The sequence below is a fragment of the Bemisia tabaci genome, chromosome 1 (assembly GCF_918797505.1).
Source record: "Bemisia tabaci chromosome 1, PGI_BMITA_v3".
NCBI classification, from domain to species: domain Eukaryota; kingdom Metazoa; phylum Arthropoda; class Insecta; order Hemiptera; family Aleyrodidae; genus Bemisia; species Bemisia tabaci.
In genome coordinates, this window is record NC_092793.1 from 88,865,613 (window position 1) to 88,885,100 (window position 19,488).

At 39.9% G+C, this 19,488-nt stretch overlaps 1 protein-coding gene across 1 annotated transcript in view; it reads right to left on the minus strand.

The window, feature by feature from the left end:
* The window catches only part of vkg (Collagen alpha-1(IV) chain viking), a 216,624-nt gene that overhangs the window by 105,067 nt on the left and 92,069 nt on the right, over positions 1–19,488 (minus strand). Inside the window, exons 11-13 of the mRNA XM_072296889.1 lie at positions 15,992–16,156; positions 6,031–6,192; positions 2,225–2,434 (exon numbers count right to left, since the gene is read on the minus strand). Of these exons, the coding sequence (XP_072152990.1) occupies positions 2,225–2,434; positions 6,031–6,192; positions 15,992–16,156 (537 nt within the window). The remainder of the gene's footprint in view (positions 1–2,224; positions 2,435–6,030; positions 6,193–15,991; positions 16,157–19,488) is intronic.

Consider the following 19,488-nt stretch of genomic DNA (forward strand, 5'->3'; position numbering starts at 1 on the left):
ATAAGGAATTGTTGAAACCCCGAAAGTAAAAGTTTCCACCTGTCGCCAGGAGGCCAGTGGAGGGTCTCTTGTCTCTGGCCGTGGGTCGCTGCGTGCGCGTGGGCTTGCGCACTGGTCACTTGGCGCCTGCGCACAACGACTCACGATCAGGAGCGGGGCCGGCAACGAAGTCGCGGCAGCGACTGGCGATCCCGCGCTAAAACTAAGTAAAACTAAAATATCTCTTTTTGGGCGTAAGACCCAACAATGACGTTGACGATCTTGAGAATTTCCGTGCTCCAGTTCGGTGTGAATTCTTTCTTAAATACCTAGGGCATTAAGTCGTGATATGTGGGCGGGATCACCCACTTGTAAATTTCTTGTGACCAAACGTCTCTTTTGGATTTTGGTCAGTGGCGGTTAGCGAAGCTTTTCTTGGATCATCGGCACGTCCTTCTCGGTAACGTCGATAGATTTCATCCCGATGATGCGATCGCCGATGGTGGTGGAACGCTCCAGTTGTACTCCCGCACAAGTTTCGGCAACACATCCATCCACGTACTTGAACTAACCCTTTACGCATTTCACATATTCGTTTAAGCGTCCTGTTGAATCGCTTAAAGATGGAGGTTTTGGTGGTCGAGTATACGAGCTGTACATGTTGATCTTGTGCCGCTTTATCAACGCATCACATTTCGATGGTGAAAGTGCAGAGGTGCGTTACTCGATTTTTGACAGTTTTGAGTTAGCTGCATAAACGCATTGTTGGGGATGTTGTCTATCTGCCAGCAAGAGATTATATAATCGAAATAAATCGGGAAACCTAAAACCATAGAGCTTTTTTCGGGTATCTCGGGCTTAAGTGCAGAAATGCCTATCTCGTTCGGGCCCCTTCATTTCATCTGGCGCGCCTTCCGCACAACGCGCGTACCTCAGCGGTTCTTGCCAACGGCATAGGTACGTTAGCAGATCAGATGTTCTGTGTTCTTATTTATTTTCAGGAATTCGCTGGTTTTTAAAAAAGCGTCCTCCTGAAAGGGCCCTCTGGTATCATTTTTTCATAAGCACTATTGACTAGCAGCGCTGTGTTCATGTCCATTATTATTCACTCTCTGGGCCAATACAATCATATAGGTACCTACTGACAGTTCATCTCAACGGTCAGTTTTATTGAAGTCAATCGCGTCATACATAGCTTCATCCATCGTATTGGATCAAGCATTTAAACAAGTTTTAAGTACACGTGTGTATGAATACCCAAAATCTTTTTTTGATCTTAATGATCAAGAAAAGGCTCAAAACGCTAATTCGTAGCAGAAATTCGTATCTCGTGATCAAATGTCATTTTTCAAACATATAATACTTGATCCAGTCGTATGAGATCTACGTTAATCTAAAGCTTTTGATAAGGAATTGTAAGCGTGAAACTCTTTTTTTAGTCTTTAAATTATAAAAATCCGCCAACAACAGGTTTAGAACACTAAGTGCAAAAATTCGTATTTCGTGATAAAGTGTCAATTCTCAGTGCCGAAAGTACGAATCACGGCACTTCTGTCGCGTTTTCTATAAGTTCGAGAAATCATTTAAAATGCTAATGGAGTCTGTAAAAGTATCTTATTCTTGCTATCCTCGAGAATTGAATAAGCACCGTCCTCCCTTCCCACAATTGGAGGACGGTGATTATACAGTAAATATATATAAACATGCATAGAAATAATTTATATAACTAATAATTATATGGACCGCGTTAAACAGGAAGGAACCAAGCCACATCAGCTATTTGCCAAATTTGATCGGGCAAATTAATTTTTTACATGAAAACGGTTGTGCGGAATTGTGTGCAAACAGTGAATTTTCTCCATAATTCAAAGCAAATTCCTTAAAATTTGCAAAGGAATCCGCACGAACGTTCTCTCGTAAAAAATAAAATTTACCTGTTAAATTTGACAATGACTGCGATGCGGCTTGGTTCCTTTCTGTTTAACGAGGTCCATATAATACCTATACAATAAAAGGATTGGACGGATGTCGTGACCTTGAGGTTCCTCGGTCCTCCCGTGTCCCAAGCTCTTCAAAATTGGTCGCAGGACCCCGGCGGCTGGCTCTCCCGTCTGTCCGCGGGACTTTCCGGTCCGGCCTTCCGAGGGGTTGCGACATCCCTTAAGGGTTTTTCCGGAAAAACCGCCGCCGCTCCCACCTCCTTCTCTTTTCGCTCTCTTTTCGGCTGAATTAAATTGCACTCAACTGCACAGCTCTGAAGAAGTACTCACTTTCTCTCCCCTACGACCAGGTAATCCTGTGGCGCCGGGTGGCCCTTCTTTTCCAGGAAATCCACTTAATCCTCTTTGACCTTTCGGACCTTCCGGACCTGGACGACCTTGTTCTGCTTTGATTTGACTTAAAGATCCAATTATTTCTCCTTTCACTCCTTTGGGGCCTTGCACTCCAGGCAAACCTGCACAGACATCCAATTCAGCGTTATATTATTGTGTTAGTTAGTATGAACGTGTTAGATAAATAATACAGTAAGTCCGTTGCATTTTTACGTATCCTAAAAGCTCTTCCCTGCTAAAAAAAAAATCGTGTTGTTTAGTGAAACATAGTACCTAACATGTTGACGACAACAAGATATCAACATGGGGTCAGTCAGAAGGTAAGATGATCGTTAATTTAATTACTCTTGTGAAGCCCTACGGACGATTCATTTTGTTAGCAATGTGGTACGAGCAGGATACTATTATGGCTTAACGTAGCATCATGGTACCAACTTGTCAAGTGACTAAAAGTGTCGAATATGGTATCAAAGTAATCTCAATATGGGACAATGTTGACTGTTGAGACAGAGTTGATGAGTCGCTGGTAGCAAGTTAATATCGTTTTAATACCATTTTGGGAAGTTTGTGTTGGCATCAACATAGTAAGTATCGTGTTTCACTAGCCACAATAATACCATATTAGCAGTATGGAGAGCCGTTTCCCAAGTAGTATTCATCAACGGAAAAATCGCGATTTTATCGCCGATAAAATCGCTAGGATCATCAACATCTGAGCGATTATCCTCGATCTTTTCGCGATTTTATTGCGATTTTATCGGCCCGAAAAAATAGCGATTTTATCGCGAGGATAATCGCTCAAACGTTGATGATCCTAGCGATTTTATCACCGATAAAATCGCTAAAAAAGGGGTCTACGCTATTAGCAGATTGCCGTTAGATCCTTTGAAGAAGACGAGCGTAAAATCCCCGGAGCCTCCGCGGGGATTCGAACCTCAGTCGCCACGGTGGTAGGCCAGCACTTTTCCACTGGGCTATGGCCGCTACATGATTTGCGGATGCGAATTGAAGCCTCTTACCTATACATGGATCGGCGCTTCGTAACCTTACAACTTTTGTCATTGCGTTGACTGACACCGAGTTTTCATTGGAATTTTTTTTTTATTTTCCCTCCTCTGTATTTTATTTCATACCTTGAAATACGGTTGGTAAAATAAGGTTCTATTGGGAATTTTATCATTCTGTCTCTGTAAAATTACCAATAATAGTGAGATGGCAAAGTTACCGATGGACCTTGGTAAAAACACCAACATTTTTTATCGACTGTGGTAGAATTACCGAGATAAAATGGTAAAGTTATACCGGAAATTGATTACCAATAAAAGTGGTACATATTCTTACCTGAAAAAACCAGTAAAAATACCGGTTTTTAGGTAAGCTTACCAGTCTAGCTTGGTAACATTACCAATAATTGGTAAAAAAGTGAGATGGTAAAGTTACCAACGGACCTCGGTAAAAACGCCGAGAATTTTTTCTCAGTGTGGGCGTACCTCCCACCATCCAAACTTCACGCCCAACCTCGTATCGAGTCGTTCTTACACCTCCGCTAAAGAACATCTTTCATAAGCGTTATTCATGCGTTATTGGGCGTTGATGAGAAATTTCAATTTTATCTCTACAAAATCTCGTTCTGTGAAATCGAAATTTTATTGCAATTTAATGCGATAAAATCTCAATTTATCGTGATAAATCGCCGTCGATAAAATCGCGATTTTATTGCAATTTAATACGATGAAATCGCAATTTATCGCGATTTTTTATCCGATAATGTTGCAATAAATCGACCTCGATAAAATCGCGATACATCCTCCTATTAAATCGCAATTTATCGCGATCACTGCTACTTGGGTTGTAACTAGAGAAACGAATGTTGACAATATAGGTACAAGAAATATGAGATAATGAAGACATACAGGGTTATTCAAAAGTTACTCACCACTGGCCATGAGGGGGGTGGCCAGTTGAATTTTTTGAGTTGCCCCCCCCCCCCCCCGAGGGGATCAAAAACTGGAAAGTACCTACCTAAAAAATTGTCCCCCTCGATATGAGGAATACCGTCTTAAACCACAAGTCTATAGCATAATTAGAACTAAAGTTATGGCCAGTGGTGCGTGACTTTTGAATAACCCTGTATATGAAAAATGAGGGGCCAATTGTAACTAAAGATATGAATGTTGACAATATATGAGAAATATAACATAATTAAGATGCATATGAAATATGCAGTATTTATAAATTAAACTGTCAATTTATATATGATGGCCCAGACCTACTGCACCATGCCTTTTTTCGAAGAAAAAGTGGTTTCTGAGTTCTGGAAGGTGGATAGTTGAATGGAGAATCGACCCCAAGGAATTCAAATTTCATGCCTCAGAGGTCAGCCCCCCACCCTCCTTTAGGGGATATTTTGTTGGGGCTGAACCCTGTATTTAGAAATCGCCAAGAAATTGTAATGAGTTAAGTTGAAAACTGAAATCCACGCAAAATTTCATGAAGTATAATAATAAAAAAAATTCTTCGAAAGCTCAAGTTTGAGCCAAATTAGAGCCCCTTAAAAATGGGGGAAACCCGTACTTAAGCTCCCAACGCATGCTAGTTTTCTTCAAATTTTACTGAAATTTTTATTTCTAAGGTATAATTTCCTTCTTTCTCCTGAAATGTTTGGGCAAACACTGCTTGCCTTCCTTATCCGGACCGCACGCAACTGTCATAAGAGTGAAATGGAAGGAAAACTGGATGCAAGAGGCAGGAATTTAATGGTTTAAAGAGACTATAGGTGAACTGGAAAAATAGCTCGTTCGAAAACATGGAGTCCCGGATTTTTATATCACCCAATACATCACTGGCCATGGATCTTTCTGAGAGTATCTTTTTACCGGGAAATTAAACTCCCCTGTGCCCCGATTGTGAGGTGCTCGACACCCCGGAACACATCTTCTTTAATTGTAAAAGATTCGAAAAAGACAGGAAAGAAATTGAGGCAAAATTACAAGAAAAAATTACCAAAAGTAACCGACAAAATTTTATGTTAGCAGCTAAAGAGAAATTGAATACTGGACTAAATTATATTAGAAATATTATACTTGGTAAAAAAAAAAAAGATTTTGAGGGAACAGACATTGGAAAAGAACCCGTCAACTTAACCTCCGATGTAATGTTAGAAGACGGTGCCGAAGTGTCGACCTCCCAAGTGAACGAGTGTTAGCCGATCGGTTAATCGCGAACGTACCCTTATCCTAAATTTAGAACCAGTTCGGCATAACTGTGAATCAGAGGATTCTACTAGGTTTCTCGGTTTTTGTGAGCTGAGGTGTCTACTAACGTAATTCTCATATTTATATATGTTTATTCATTAACTTGCGACTCGCTCACATCTTCTGGGAGGTCAGGATTCAGAGTCGGAGGAGATACTGTTTGAGCGAGCTACTTGTGATATCTTTCGTGGGGATTCTAAACCCCCCCCCCCCCAAAAAAAAAAAAAAAATATGCATTTTCAAAAATGTATACTTTCATTACTCAGTTATTCAATTAAAAGTCAAAGTGAGAAGGTAAGTTTATAGCTTTGCTAATCGATTCACTTACATACATGCCTTTGTTTTTCATTCAACTGGGGCTATATGAGAGATATGAAGTTCAAACGTGTGCCACCGTGTATATTACGTACTCGACGCCTTTTTTTCGTTTCCTTCGATAAAAAATGATTAATCTTGAAACTCACCGGGAATACCAGGTCTACCATCGATTCCACGAGCACCAGGTCTACCAACTTTTCCGGGAACACCTTTGAGACCTCGGGGTCCAGGAAGGCCAGGCATTCCAGGATTACCTGGTTCCCCATTACGACCATCATCTCCTGGAAATCCTTTCAATCCGGGTAAACCTGAAAAAAAATAAGTGCATAAAAAATAAAGTAAGAAGAATTGTTATTCGAATAAGAAAACTAAAGAATATGCCATAATTATATGCATGCCCATAATATGCTCTATCGAAACTTTCTTGGGTAAAAATTGCATACTGCTTTCAACATTTTCTGAAAATCCAGTCTCATTTTTAAAAAAGGAGCTTGCAAACATACATTGCAGCACTATTTGAAAAGGCGGATATCATAAAATTTGTTTGAAAAAAAGTCTCGCGTTTTTACGTTCGTCTCAAAGGCTGAGAGCCTTTTTTCTCCAGATTTTAAATTAATCGCTTTATGATTATGGAATTTTTAAAACTCGTTTTTACTTACTCGCTCCCCTAGGGTACAGGAAGTATTGTCATCCTCCAAGAAAAAAAAGGTTGACATTTTATCATTTCTAAAAGTTTTAAGGTCCCTGGCGTTAAAATAACCATACTTGAAAAAATTTGTGTCCGTCCGTTTGGCGTCCCCCAAATCTGTGTGCAGCCATATCTCAGAGTCTTCTGTTAAATTTAATTCAAAATTTACAGGGAAGACCATATCTATGGTTTCCTTAGGCACGCCAACAATTTCGGGTTACGCTAAAATTTGGTGGGGGGGGGGGGGGAGGTTAGGGGCCAAAGTTGATTCTTAGCAAAATTACACGGAAAGCTCATTTTGAAGGACTGTACATTTTTTAAAATGCCTTTAATTCTTTAAAAGTGGGCATCAAGCACACTAACTGGGTCGTTAATTTATGTTCCTAAGAGATCTTAGGACTAAAATTAAAATTCAAAGGATACGAGGCACAAAAAAAGGGCACTTTGTTCCGCGAGATCACACAAACAGCCTATTTTCATGAACTGTCATTTTGGGGGAAATGCTTTCAATTCTTTAAAATGGGGCATCAAGCACACCTTTTGGGTCATTGATTTAAGTTCCGTTTAGATCTGTGGACTAAACTCAAAATTCAAGGGATACGAGGCACAGAAGAAGGGCACTTTGTTCCGTGAGATCACGCAGAGGACCCGCTCACTTTGATGGACTGTAGATACTGTGGAAAGCCTTTAATCATGTGAAAGCTGGCATCAAGCACTACCTGGGTCATTCATCTAAGTTCCTATAAGATCCTTGGACTAGACTCAAAATTGAAAAGGGGCCCATAACAAATCGCCATTTCGGCCGAACGCTCAAGGAAACAGAAAACTCTTCGGTATTAGCAGCAAGTGCTTTGAGTCGGAAGAAACCAATGATTTAAAATGCATTATATAATGCATCATATACCATCTCCAAAATTACTCTGTACACATCAAGCAAAATTAAACGACTTACATACTATGAATCATCGAAGCTAACACTTGAATTGACACTTAGATCTTTATTGGAAGCTAATATGTTTGTTGTTTATGAACTTAAGCATCCCGGTAGATTCCATCTTTCGCGGTTCCTTTTTACGAGGTATTGAACACAAATATAATAATACTGTATGAATATGATTGACTCCTATTCAACGATTACACGAAGCACTTATTTGTTCACAATTGTTCACATTTGTTGTTGTTATTAAAATCCAAAACACGGGGATATGAGCTAAGGAGGTGGCGCTCCCGGCGGGCAGGAGGTGAACCATTTCCAGTGGGGAGAGTGGGAGAGCTCTCTAGTGGACAACCTCGTAAATAGCTAATTTCCTGCCTACTTCCAGCCATTCCCAATGGTCCAGTGGATAGGTCACTCGACCGCCAATTTTGAGACGTGGGATCGATGCTGGATTTCTGCTTTATTATTTTAAAACTACTTAATTATCGGATAGTGATTCTACCCATAGAAGTAGGTTTTTGATAGCTTTGTACCTTGCTTAGGGATAGATTAATATAAACTTCGAAGGATTCAGACTTTCAGCGATTCTACCTTTTTCTATTTCACTCGAGAGGTTGCCAGATTGTGGGATAAATGTGAATATTTTACATGGATTTGAATTGGGAAAAGTGCTAAAAAAGCAACTTATCTGGCAACAATAGAGTCCGGGAGGGACGAGGGGCTGCCATCCTGGGGAAACCCATGATTTTGCCGAAAATGTCATTAAAACAATTGATTCCGTTTGAAGCATCAGTTGTATACTAGGGGAAAGCTATTTTAAAATAATAATTGTATATGGACAAAGATGCTACAGAAAAGGAAAAAGGAAATGAAATGAGGATATGATTGCTAATATGCAATCAGAGAGAATAAAACAAAAACATCAGAGAAATTTAAATGCGATGAAAATATACGGAAAAAAAACACGAGTGGGTTCATTGCGATTCGGAACTCGAACTATACTATCGTCGAGCAGTTTTTAGACCCCTACGCCACCGATAATCTTCTTAAGAGGTAAAGATGAACTTTTGCTACTTCAGCGTGTCAAATGGCGGAAGGAGATCCATGGATTGTCTTTTTCCGCCATCCGATGGGATGACGTCCCAGTCAAATGCGTTTTTGAAGAAATGATCGATTCCCATCATCGCTTCATCTCCACACATCTATTCATTTGCAAATGATGACACACTCCGGCAACAAGGTTCTATGACGAAATCATTTTTGCCTCTAGAGTCTCCAAAATGTATACATCTTAGTGATCAAACGTCCAATCACTGAGAAAAATGGCTCGCGTAGCGAGTGATCGGGGGTCCAGGGGGCGCAGCCCCTTGGCTGGCCGTGACGGACGCGCGAAGCGCGTCCAGAACGGCTAGTAATACATAATCATATTTAAAGTATGATGTCAATGAATCCAAAAGATCCCAATGAATCGTAGAAAAGCTAAGATTTTTAAGGATCGCCGTCTTTACTAGGAGGCATCATTAATAATTTATTTCATTGAATATGCCTCATAATACCGACAAGTCGATTCTAAATATAAAAATTCATCACAATCGTGAAGAGATTTACGATAAAGTTTAGTGGTTTCATAACCATTGTTGTTCGATCAAAATTCCAATCGAACTTCATGATTTTGTGAGGTTGGCAGTATTTTTCTATACATTCCAGTAAAAGTGTCTGCGCCGGCTTCAGCGAGAAAGTCTTGTGCGATCATCGCACCATGATGCCCCCTCCCCCACATGCCGGCGCTTGCGCCGCGCATACATTTTCCGAAGGCCAATTTCTTTTAACTGATGGGTGAGGAGAATGTTGGAATTTGCATTTGTGCGCTACCCGTACTTTACAAATCCGTCGTTGCTGATTACGACGTGGCAACATAATATGCACGAGTGTCAATTTCAAAAATTGATTGGTAATTTATATACATTTGAGGCTGTAATCTAATATTTACATTTCTGTTTTGAGGCCTAGTGTCGTTCAGGGCTTTCATATCACAAGGGCAAATAAGGTGTAAGCAGAACTGTAATTAAAAATATTGAAGAATCTTATTTACTAATGTTCTCTCTATTGAATGGAGACATAAAAATATACGAGTATGACCCTTAAGAATGATGATTTACGAAATTTTTTTGTTGTTATCTTTCATTTAACTGCGATATTACTTTATCAGTCGAATGTACTGCATTCGAGCGGGACCTGTATCCTATATATGCCAAAACCGTGCTTTGTTAGATCTCAAAGAAAGAGAATAAAGAAGATAAATAAGGGTCATTCCACGTCAACTGTGCCAGGCTCGGAACCCGACCCCCTCCGATTTGGCTGAAAATTGGTTTACGAGGTCTTTACATCATTATAAGAAACTGATTTGAAGGGTTTTCCCATCTGACGCCCCGTTCGCGAGATATCTACCCCCAAAGATGGGATGAATTTTAGCGATATTCAAAAACGCCCGTTTTAGCGATTCTCATTTTCTCGACTTCCCTCTCTTTGACTCTCCATAGCGAGACTCTTTATCAATCCATCATACTTTGAAAGAGTGTTTCTAGACCAGTTTTTCATGTAAATTCTGAATATGCCATCGAAATTTAGCTAAAAATTATTCTAATGACCGTAATTTAGGGTTTTTTTAAAATTTACGATTTTTTCGCCATTCAATGTTCAAACTGAATTCTCCAAAAAACTGTCTCTCAGATTTTCGATTTTTTTTTTTTTTTTTTTACTTCAAGCTTAGAATATATACTTTTGGTTGATATTCTTTTTTCAATGGAACTCGGACGGTTAAGGGCCTAAAAAATTTCTTTGGTTTGAATCCGCTCTTCAAATTTGGGATTCTGAGTTTTCCAGCAAATAAATTATACGGGTGTATGGAAAGGCAGCGTGATGTCTTACCCTTTTCCAAATTTTACCTTTTACTTTTTTGCAATATTTATCGTCAATATTAATGAACGATATTTTCTTCCTGCTCATAAATCAGGTCCAAGTCAAACCTCCATTTCTTATTCGAACTATCTTCCTCATTTTATTGTAACTATTGCTGGAATTCTCAGTCAAGTCGAAGTCTAAGGCACACTTGGTCCCTAATTGGGCATCGTCCGCCGACGGATTCCCCTCAACCTCCTCCACGTGAGGAAAAAAAAAAAAAAAAAAAAAAAAGTTAGGGCTGGCCGTTCTTCATCTTGGCTTCTAACTTTTTTGAAAGGAGTGTCAGGCTGCCTTTACCTGTAGAAGGGTCCTCCAAAGGATCGATGAAGTGCATCATATTTTTCCACCGTCAAGTTTATAATCGGCGATTTTTATGATACAAGCATCGGCTCCTTAAAATCATATCATCGATTCAAATCAACTCCACTATTCAACGTCATTTATCGCCTCTTTTTTTTTGAATTTTCGGTTTATTTCTAATTCGGTTTTTTTTTAGATATTTTACCAATAAATGGATAATGTGTAATGTAAGCTTTTCAAAAGTACACCTTGAGTTAGAAGAAGAGAAAAAAAATGAAAATTGCAGTGACTGTTCATGAGATGCTCGGATTACCGTGGGAAACCCGGCCTTTGTTGAGCATTTCCGGTCGGTTTTCATTTCCGTTTAGCTCCGTAACACATCGATGCGCTCTTATTAGTGTTTAGTACTCGAAAGATTACACCATAAGGTTGAAGTAAGGAGAAAAAATTAAAATTTCAGTGACTATTCAGGAGATGCATCGGTTCCCGTGTAATAAATCGTTTTTCGCCGTCATTTTTGAGCATTTCCGGCCGGTTTTAATTTCCGTTTAGATCCGTGCCCCATCGATGCACGTTAGTAAGTGTTTCTTACTAATTCATGGAATGCATCGGTTACGATGTGAAAAATCGCCTTTTTGCGTAAATTTCGAGGATTTTTAGTCGGTTTCCGGTTTCCCTCAGGCCGTTAATCGATCGGTGAATGTATGGGAAGCGTTGCAAGTCTGATTTTATACATATGGACGTATTTATGCGAAAAGGCGCTAAACGCCATTTCCAAACTTCTCAGTAAAGCAAGTTTGACTAAAACAATTGGCGTTTCCGTACTAATGGACCGATTTTGGTTTACTTTAGCTTGTTTGAAAGCTGAAGAGTTCCTCTAATTACGTACGTTGCCAAAATTAGGAAAAAATGCATATTAAGCGAGATATAGGGGATTTTTGCACGTAGGTCCATTTGATTTAATGCGCTAACCCGGATTCCGAATTAAATCAAAAGGCGCTATCTCCACTTGAATCACTTGATTGACGCGCGCGCGGCGAAGCTTGGTGGAAACTTGGTGAAATTCAGTAACGGGGGGTATTTTTGGACGGGAAACTCGAATTTCGGGTCAAATTTTGAAAATTCAGAAATCCAAGATGGCGGACATGGCCTCAAATGCTATCTCGGCCCCTATCCAGCCGATCTTGGTGAAACTTGGTATCGGGGGGTATTTTCGAATGGGAAACTCGAATTTCGGGTCAAATTTTGAAAATTCAGAAATCCAAGATGGCGGACATGGCCTAAAATGCTATCTCGGCTCCTGTCTAGCCGATCTTGGTGAAACTTGGCATCGGGGAGTATTTTCGGACGGGAAACTCGAATTTCAGGTCAAATTTTGAAAATTCAGAAATCCAAGATGGCGGACATGGCCTAAAATGCTATCTCGGCTCCTGTCTAGCCGATCTTGGTGAAACTTGGCATCGGGGAGTATTTTCGGACGGGAAACTCGAATTTCGGGTCAAATTTTGAAAATTCAGAAATCCAAGATGGCGGACATGGCCTAAAATGCTATCTCGGCTCCTGTCTAGCCGATCTTGGTGAAACTTGGCATCGGGGAGTATTTTCGGACGGGAAACTCGAATTTCGGGTCAAATTTTGAAAATTCAGAAATCCAAGATGGCGGACATGGCCTAAAATGCTATCTCGGCTCCTGTCTAGCCGATCTTGGTGAAACTTGGCATCGGGGAGTATTTTCGGACGGGAAACTCGAATTTCGGGTCAAATTTTGAAAATTCAGAAATCCAAGATGGCGGATGTGGCTTAAAATGATATCTATTTCTTAAACAAACGCACTACACGTCTAGAATGGCCGCCAATGAACCTGCGTAAAGCGCACGGGCCGGGTTGTGAAGGCCGGAGGTGGTGGGAGCCCAAATATACCTACCTAACCTCAATCTGCTTTCCCGCTGCATCTTGCCAATGTGGATGAGATGTGGAAATTTCCACGTTTGTAAACTTTAAATATATGGCACTCTACACGGAGAAAAAAACTCGTGCGTGGGACCCGAAGTTTGGGTCATATGGATCTCTGAAGTTTTCGGATTGAGCATCTGAACACTTTAGGTCTAGCTGTCGAGGTTCGGATCACACATCTGAAACTTCAGTTCTTACGTCTGAAGTCTTCAGGTGTGAGAACCGAAGTTTTTCGGATGTGAGAACCGAAATTTTCGGATGTGAAAACCGAAGTACTTTAGATGTAAGAACTGAAGTTTCAGATGTGTGATCAAAACCTCAGCAGCTGGACCGAAAGTGTTCAGATGCTCAATCCGAAAACTTCACAGATCCATATGACCTAAACTTCGGGTCCCACGCACGAAGTTTTTTTCTCCGTGTACGTTCACAATACACCGCCTCGTCGAGGTGCGTGGTTTACCTAGCAGCGTCGGATCGTGAATTCCCTTCATGTGCTGATTACCTATGTTAAAATTTTCGTATCTAAATAAAACAGTTTCTGTTGTCATTTTGAGCCCCTAATACCGAACTTCACACAAACGATTCAGGCATTGAGCTATTGTTGAAGGCCACATCCGCCATATCGGAGTTTAAAATTTTAACGATGAGGTTATTCAGTAATTTTTAATTTTTGCATTTTTTTGGAGGATTGAGTACGCACAGTTCGCTGGAATTTTCTCCGATTTTTTGAAACATTATTAACCCACGGAAAACAAGTTCGAAGTTGCGTATTCTGAGCTCCCATTTAAACTCGCGTCTCCGAGGAAGTCAAGATGGGGCCTGACGAACCCCTAGGTGACGGTCACGCTTTTGACCACGTAATCCTTCCAGCGCGCTCTAATACTCATGAATTTCTAAATACTGTTCCGATTCCAATAAAGTACCTAACAGTGATTTTAATGAAAATTAAGTGATTCCGATGGGTTCGTTAATTTGTTCGCTCGTTAAAAGCCCCTTGTCCATGTCAGTGCACACTGACATCGATCGAGCCAGAGGGAACGCACGGTCGATATGTGACCGTCACTCAGGGGACGACATCTGGGATTTTTTGGCGATGCGCGTTTAAATAGGAGATAACATTTTAGGCCACATCCGCCATCTTGAATTTATGAAATTTTAAAATTTGACCCGAAATTCAAGTTTCCCGTCCGAAAATACCCCCTGATACCAAGTTTCACCAAGATCAGCTGGACAGGGGCCGAGATAGCATTTTAGGCCATGTCCGCCATCTTGGATTTCTGAATTTTCAAAATTTGACCCGAAATTCGAGTTTCCCATGCGAAAATACCCCCTGATACCAAGTTTCACCAAGATCGGCTGGATAGGGGCCGAGATAGCATTTTAGGCCATGTCCGCCATCTTGGATTTCTGAATTTTCAAAATTTGACCCGAAATTCGAGTTTCCCGTCCAAAAATACCCCCCGGTACTGAATTTCACCAAGTTTCCACCAAGCTTCGCCGCGCGCGCGTCAATCAAGTGGAGATAGCGCCTTTTGATTTAATTCGGAATCCGGGTTAGCGCATTAAATCAAAGGGAATTACATATAGTTCCTTTTGATTTTATTCGTAATCGCTGATTCCCTGTTTTGCGATTTTTCAGGGGCTGATTCCAGGGGATGAAATTAGTATTTTGGGGGCATATTTACGTGTGAGAGCAGCCTATTACATGGAGAATCCAGATCCGTTAAAAACTGAAATTTGGAAATTTGGCGCCTAGTTCCCTTTCGTATAAATACGTCCATATTATAGGGTAAAAAGGGGAAAAATATCGATAATTGAAGAGTTTATTATCGAAAGATTTGGATTAACATGTAAAAATTCGTCTTTTTTTACAATTTTTGACCTTTTTTGGCCTATTTGAATTTTTTTAGGCCCTTAACCGTCCGAGTTCCATTGAAAAAAGTATATCAACCAAAAGTATATATTCTAAGCTTGAAGTAAAAAAAAAAAAAAAAAAAAAAAAAATCGAAAATCTGAGAAATAGTTTTTTGGAGAATTCAGTTTGAACATTGAATGGCGAAAATATCGTAAATTTTAAAAAAAAACCCTAAATTACGGCCATTAGAATAATTTTTAGCTAAATTTCGATGGCATATTCAGAATTTACATGAAAAACTGGTCTAGAAACACTCTTTTAAAGTATGATGGATTGATACAGAGTCTCGCTGTGGAGAGTCAAAGAGAGGGAAGTCGAGAAAATGAGAATCGCTAAAACGGGCGTTTTTGAATATCGCTAAAATTCACCCCATCTTTGGGGGTAGATATCTCGCGAACGGGGCGTCAGATGGGAAAACCCTTCAAATCAGTTTCTTATAATGATGTAAAGACCTCGTATACCAATTTTCAGCCAAATCGGAGGGGGTCGGGTTCCGAGCATGGCACAGTTGACGTGGAATGACCCATAAAGAAATTATTCTCCTGTGAGGCATTTTCTATGAGAGATTTCCCTCTCCTCCTTTATCGCCTCTGCTTGTGCAAATGAAGAACACCGAGCACTCTTGATGGTTCCAAACATGTAAAACTACGTCTGATGATTTACCTACCCAAGTAGCAGAACAAATTTTTGTTTTTCTAAAAAAAAGTATAAAGAAAACATATCTGGTATCGAAATGATCGTTTTATATAAAAAACGTGTAAAGCTTATATAAAAAAAAATCAAAGTTCAAATCTGACCGTAATATATGTAAAATGATAAAAGCTAGATAAGGTATTTTTTTTATACACACATTATTTATTTTTTTCAATAACGCACATTTACGAAAGTGTTAAAAGTGAACATTTTTGTGTACCTAACGATCAAATATATAAAAAATAGGTCATCATTTTCGTGAGCTTTTCGCGAATTAAAAGAATTTTTAGTATGTTCACGAAAAGCTCACGAAAATTATAAAATTTTTTTACATAATGGTTACATAAAAATGTTCAATTTTAACACTTTTGTATGCATGCATTATAGAAAAAAATTAACTTTCGTACATAATGTTTATCTTTTCCTTCTGTGGTTCTGCTACTAGGGTATTTCACTCCATAACCGGAGTGATTCTCTTAAGATACGTAAAATCATAAGTTTTAGTTCATGAAGCTGTTCGATTACTATGGTAAGTTGGATCTAAGTACGGCGGAAACTACAGCATTCTATTCTTTTCTGCGAACTTTCAATAGAGAAAATCCTGATAATTACGAAAAGTTCAGTGTGCAGCAGCCATCATCAGAGGTTTGAGTTAGGTACCTGGTGGGCACACTCCGCAATCTTCTCCTCTTACACCGTTTAGTCCATCAATTCCAGGCAGTCCTTTTTTCCCTGGCTGACCAGGCGTACCGGGAAATCCAGGCAATCCGGGCTCACCGGGTGGTCCGCGAATGTTTATTCCAATACCTGGCACACCTTTAGGACCTAAAAATAGAAGTTTTAATACATCAGCGAACTAAACATGACCAAAAAGCTTGCCTGGTATGATTATGTTAACTGGATGACGGCAGAGAGGCTGCCAAAGAAAATACTTGCTTGGGTTACTACTGGTGGAAGCTGAATGGGACGCCCAGTGAATGGGCGAAAACACGGAGTTTTATATGAAATGACAGAGTAATCTGCTGAAGAGAGGACAGGGCGTCCTTGGTAAAAATTGGCAAAATGAGCTGCGATTCAAAATAATGTAGGAATTCTTATACAGGTTTATCCAAAAGTCACTGACCACCCCTGTAACTTTTTTCCAAATCGAGATACAAGTTTAAAACTTTGGGAATGTTCCTCGGTCTAAAGTAGCAACTTTTTGGTCCCCCCAAAATTTTGGGGGGCGGCCCCTCTTAAGGGGGCGGGGGCTAACTTTTTTTTCCAATGGCAAGCCCCCCCATTGTGATACCTCATTCGAAAGATAATAAAAAAAAGACAATTTTGGGCGCAAACCGTAGGTCAAAATGTTCATTTTTGACAAAATGGCGGCCGGTCAAAGTTCTACATGGCGGAAATTTGGCATCTCCGTTGTTTATTGACGGACTAGCGAAATGCCCGTGACTGGAGTCACGGGTCTAGAGGCCGCTAAAATATCTATAACCCCGAAAAAATGGTGGTAGGGAAGCAAGACATGCCATAAAAAAAATGATAAAATCGATGGAAAAATGAGTTGAGGGGAGAGGGTGATGAAGCTAGAAAAATGAGCTGGGGGGAGATAGAATAAATGCTGGCTAAAAAATTAAAACTAACCTAGCAATAATTTATTAAAAAAAAAAAAACAATTGAGATAAAACATCAGCTGATAGCAAGCAAAGGTTACCAAGGAAACCAAGGAATGGCGATCAACTTTCATAAAAACAGATTAGTGGAAAACAGCGTAAGTAAGGCACTTACGTTAATTACCGTTTATAAGTAAACGGTAAGTGCGATTTAATAAGAAAATCTATACAGTTCTTTATAAGACCAAAATGGACAAAATTACAACATTTGAATAGGCTAACGTAAATCTAACGATAGTTATCGTGAACGAAAGAATTGACGACATAGGTCGGGTAACTATTATAGGTGATGGGTGATGATGATTGGTGTGAAACTCGAAATCCTAGGGTTTTTTGAGATGAGAAAAACGATTATCTGGCATTGATTTTCCAGAAAAGTCAGTCCTTTTCAAAATGGCGAAGGTCAAAATGGCAGCCTCGAGCGGAAAGTGGATATTTAGGCTGCATATCGTTAGATTTGCATGAAACTTGGTATCTGGGGGTATTTCGGCACGAGAAGAACGAATCTTTCATTGGATATCTGAAATTTTGACAAATAGCGGAAGAGGGTTATGCAAAACGGCCAAAAAGTGACCCCGCGGGGATTGTACGAAACTTTGTGGGATGATTGTATAGGTCATTTTGGGCCTGCATCTGGCTGCTTTTAGGCGAAAACTGCAGGGAAACAGCGTTGCCATTTTTTAAAGTCGTAACCTTCACACCCATAATTTTCGCAAAAATGCAGTTACAGAGCTCGTATTTATACCAAAAAATGCGGAAAATTTTGTTCTATCGACCAACGCAAAGCTGCCGCTACTTGAATTTCTAAAAATGACGTGAAAGTTTCAAAAAAGCGTAAAACATGAACTGGCTCTTCGAATTTTGTTTTATCTAGGCGTTCTCCTTCATCACGGAGTCGCGAAACGTACATTAACGAGTGTCAAAATCGGGCGTCGGGCGTGTTGCCGAATTTTTAAATCGCTGTAACTTGGATTCCCTAAGCCTCTCAGAAAAGTATAACATATCAATGGATGCGGAATCGAACGAACAATAATTCCGACAGGTTTTTATTCAATTCCCACCAACTGCAAGCACACTTTTAGGCGATAACGTGATTTTTAATCATTATGAAAATTAAAAAAATGGCCAAAACGTGGCAACAGTCGACTCAAATAAAAATTTCCTTTGCGTTGGTCGATAGAACAAAATTTTCCGCATTTTTTGGTATAAATACGAGCTCTGTAACTGCATTTTTGCGAAAATTATGGGTGTTTGAAGGTTACGACTTTAAAAAATGGCAACGCTGTTTCCCTGCAGTTTTCGCCTAAAAGCAGCCAGATGCAGGCCCAAAATGACCTATACAATCATCCCACAAAGTTTCGTACAATCCCCGCGGGGTCACTTTTTGGCCGTTTTGCATAACCCTCTTCCGCTATTTGTCAAAATTTCAGATATCCAATGAAAGATTCGTTCTTCTCGTGCCGAAATACCCCCAGATACCAAGTTTCATGCAAATCTAACGATATGCAGCCTAAATATCCACTTTCCGCTCGAGGCTGCCATTTTGACCTTCGCCATTTTGAAAAGGACTGACTTTTCTGGAAAATCAATGCCAGATAATCGTTTTTCTCATCTCAAAAAACCCTAGGATTTCGAGTTTCACACCAATCATCATCACCCATCACCTATAATAGTTACCCGACCTATGTCGTCAATTCTTTCGTTCACGATAACTATCGTTAGATTTACGTTAGCCTATTCAAATGTTGTAATTTTGTCCATTTTGGTCTTATAAAGAACTGTATAGATTTTCTTATTAAATCGCACTTACCGTTTACTTATAAACGGTAATTAACGTAAGTGCCTTACTTACGCTGTTTTCCACTAATCTGTTTTTATGAAAGTTGATCGCCATTCCTTGGTTTCCTTGGTAACCTTTGCTTGCTATCAGCTGATGTTTTATCTCAATTGTTTTTTTTTTTTTTAATAAATTATTGCTAGGTTAGTTTTAATTTTTTAGCCAGCATTTATTCTATCTCCCCCCAGCTCATTTTTCTAGCTTCATCACCCTCTCCCCTCAACTCATTTTTCCATCGATTTTATCATTTTTTTTATGGCATGTCTTGCTTCCCTACCACCATTTTTTCGGGGTTATAGATATTTTAGCGGCCTCTAGACCCGTGACTCCAGTCACGGGCATTTCGCTAGTCCGTCAATAAACAACGGAGATGCCTTTCCGCCATGTAGAACTTTGACCGGCCGCCATTTTGTCAAAAATGAACATTTTGACCTGCAGTTTGCGCCAAAATGTTTCTTTTTTTATTATCTTTCGAATGAGGTATCACAATGGGGGGGCTTGCCATTGGAAAAAAAAGTTAGCCCCCGCCCCCCTTAAGAGGAGCCGCCCCCCAAAATTTTGGGGGGATCAAAAAGTTGCTACTTTAGACCGAGGAACATTCCCAAAGTTTTAAACTTGTATCTCGATTTGGAAAAAAGTTACAGGAGTGGTCAGTGACT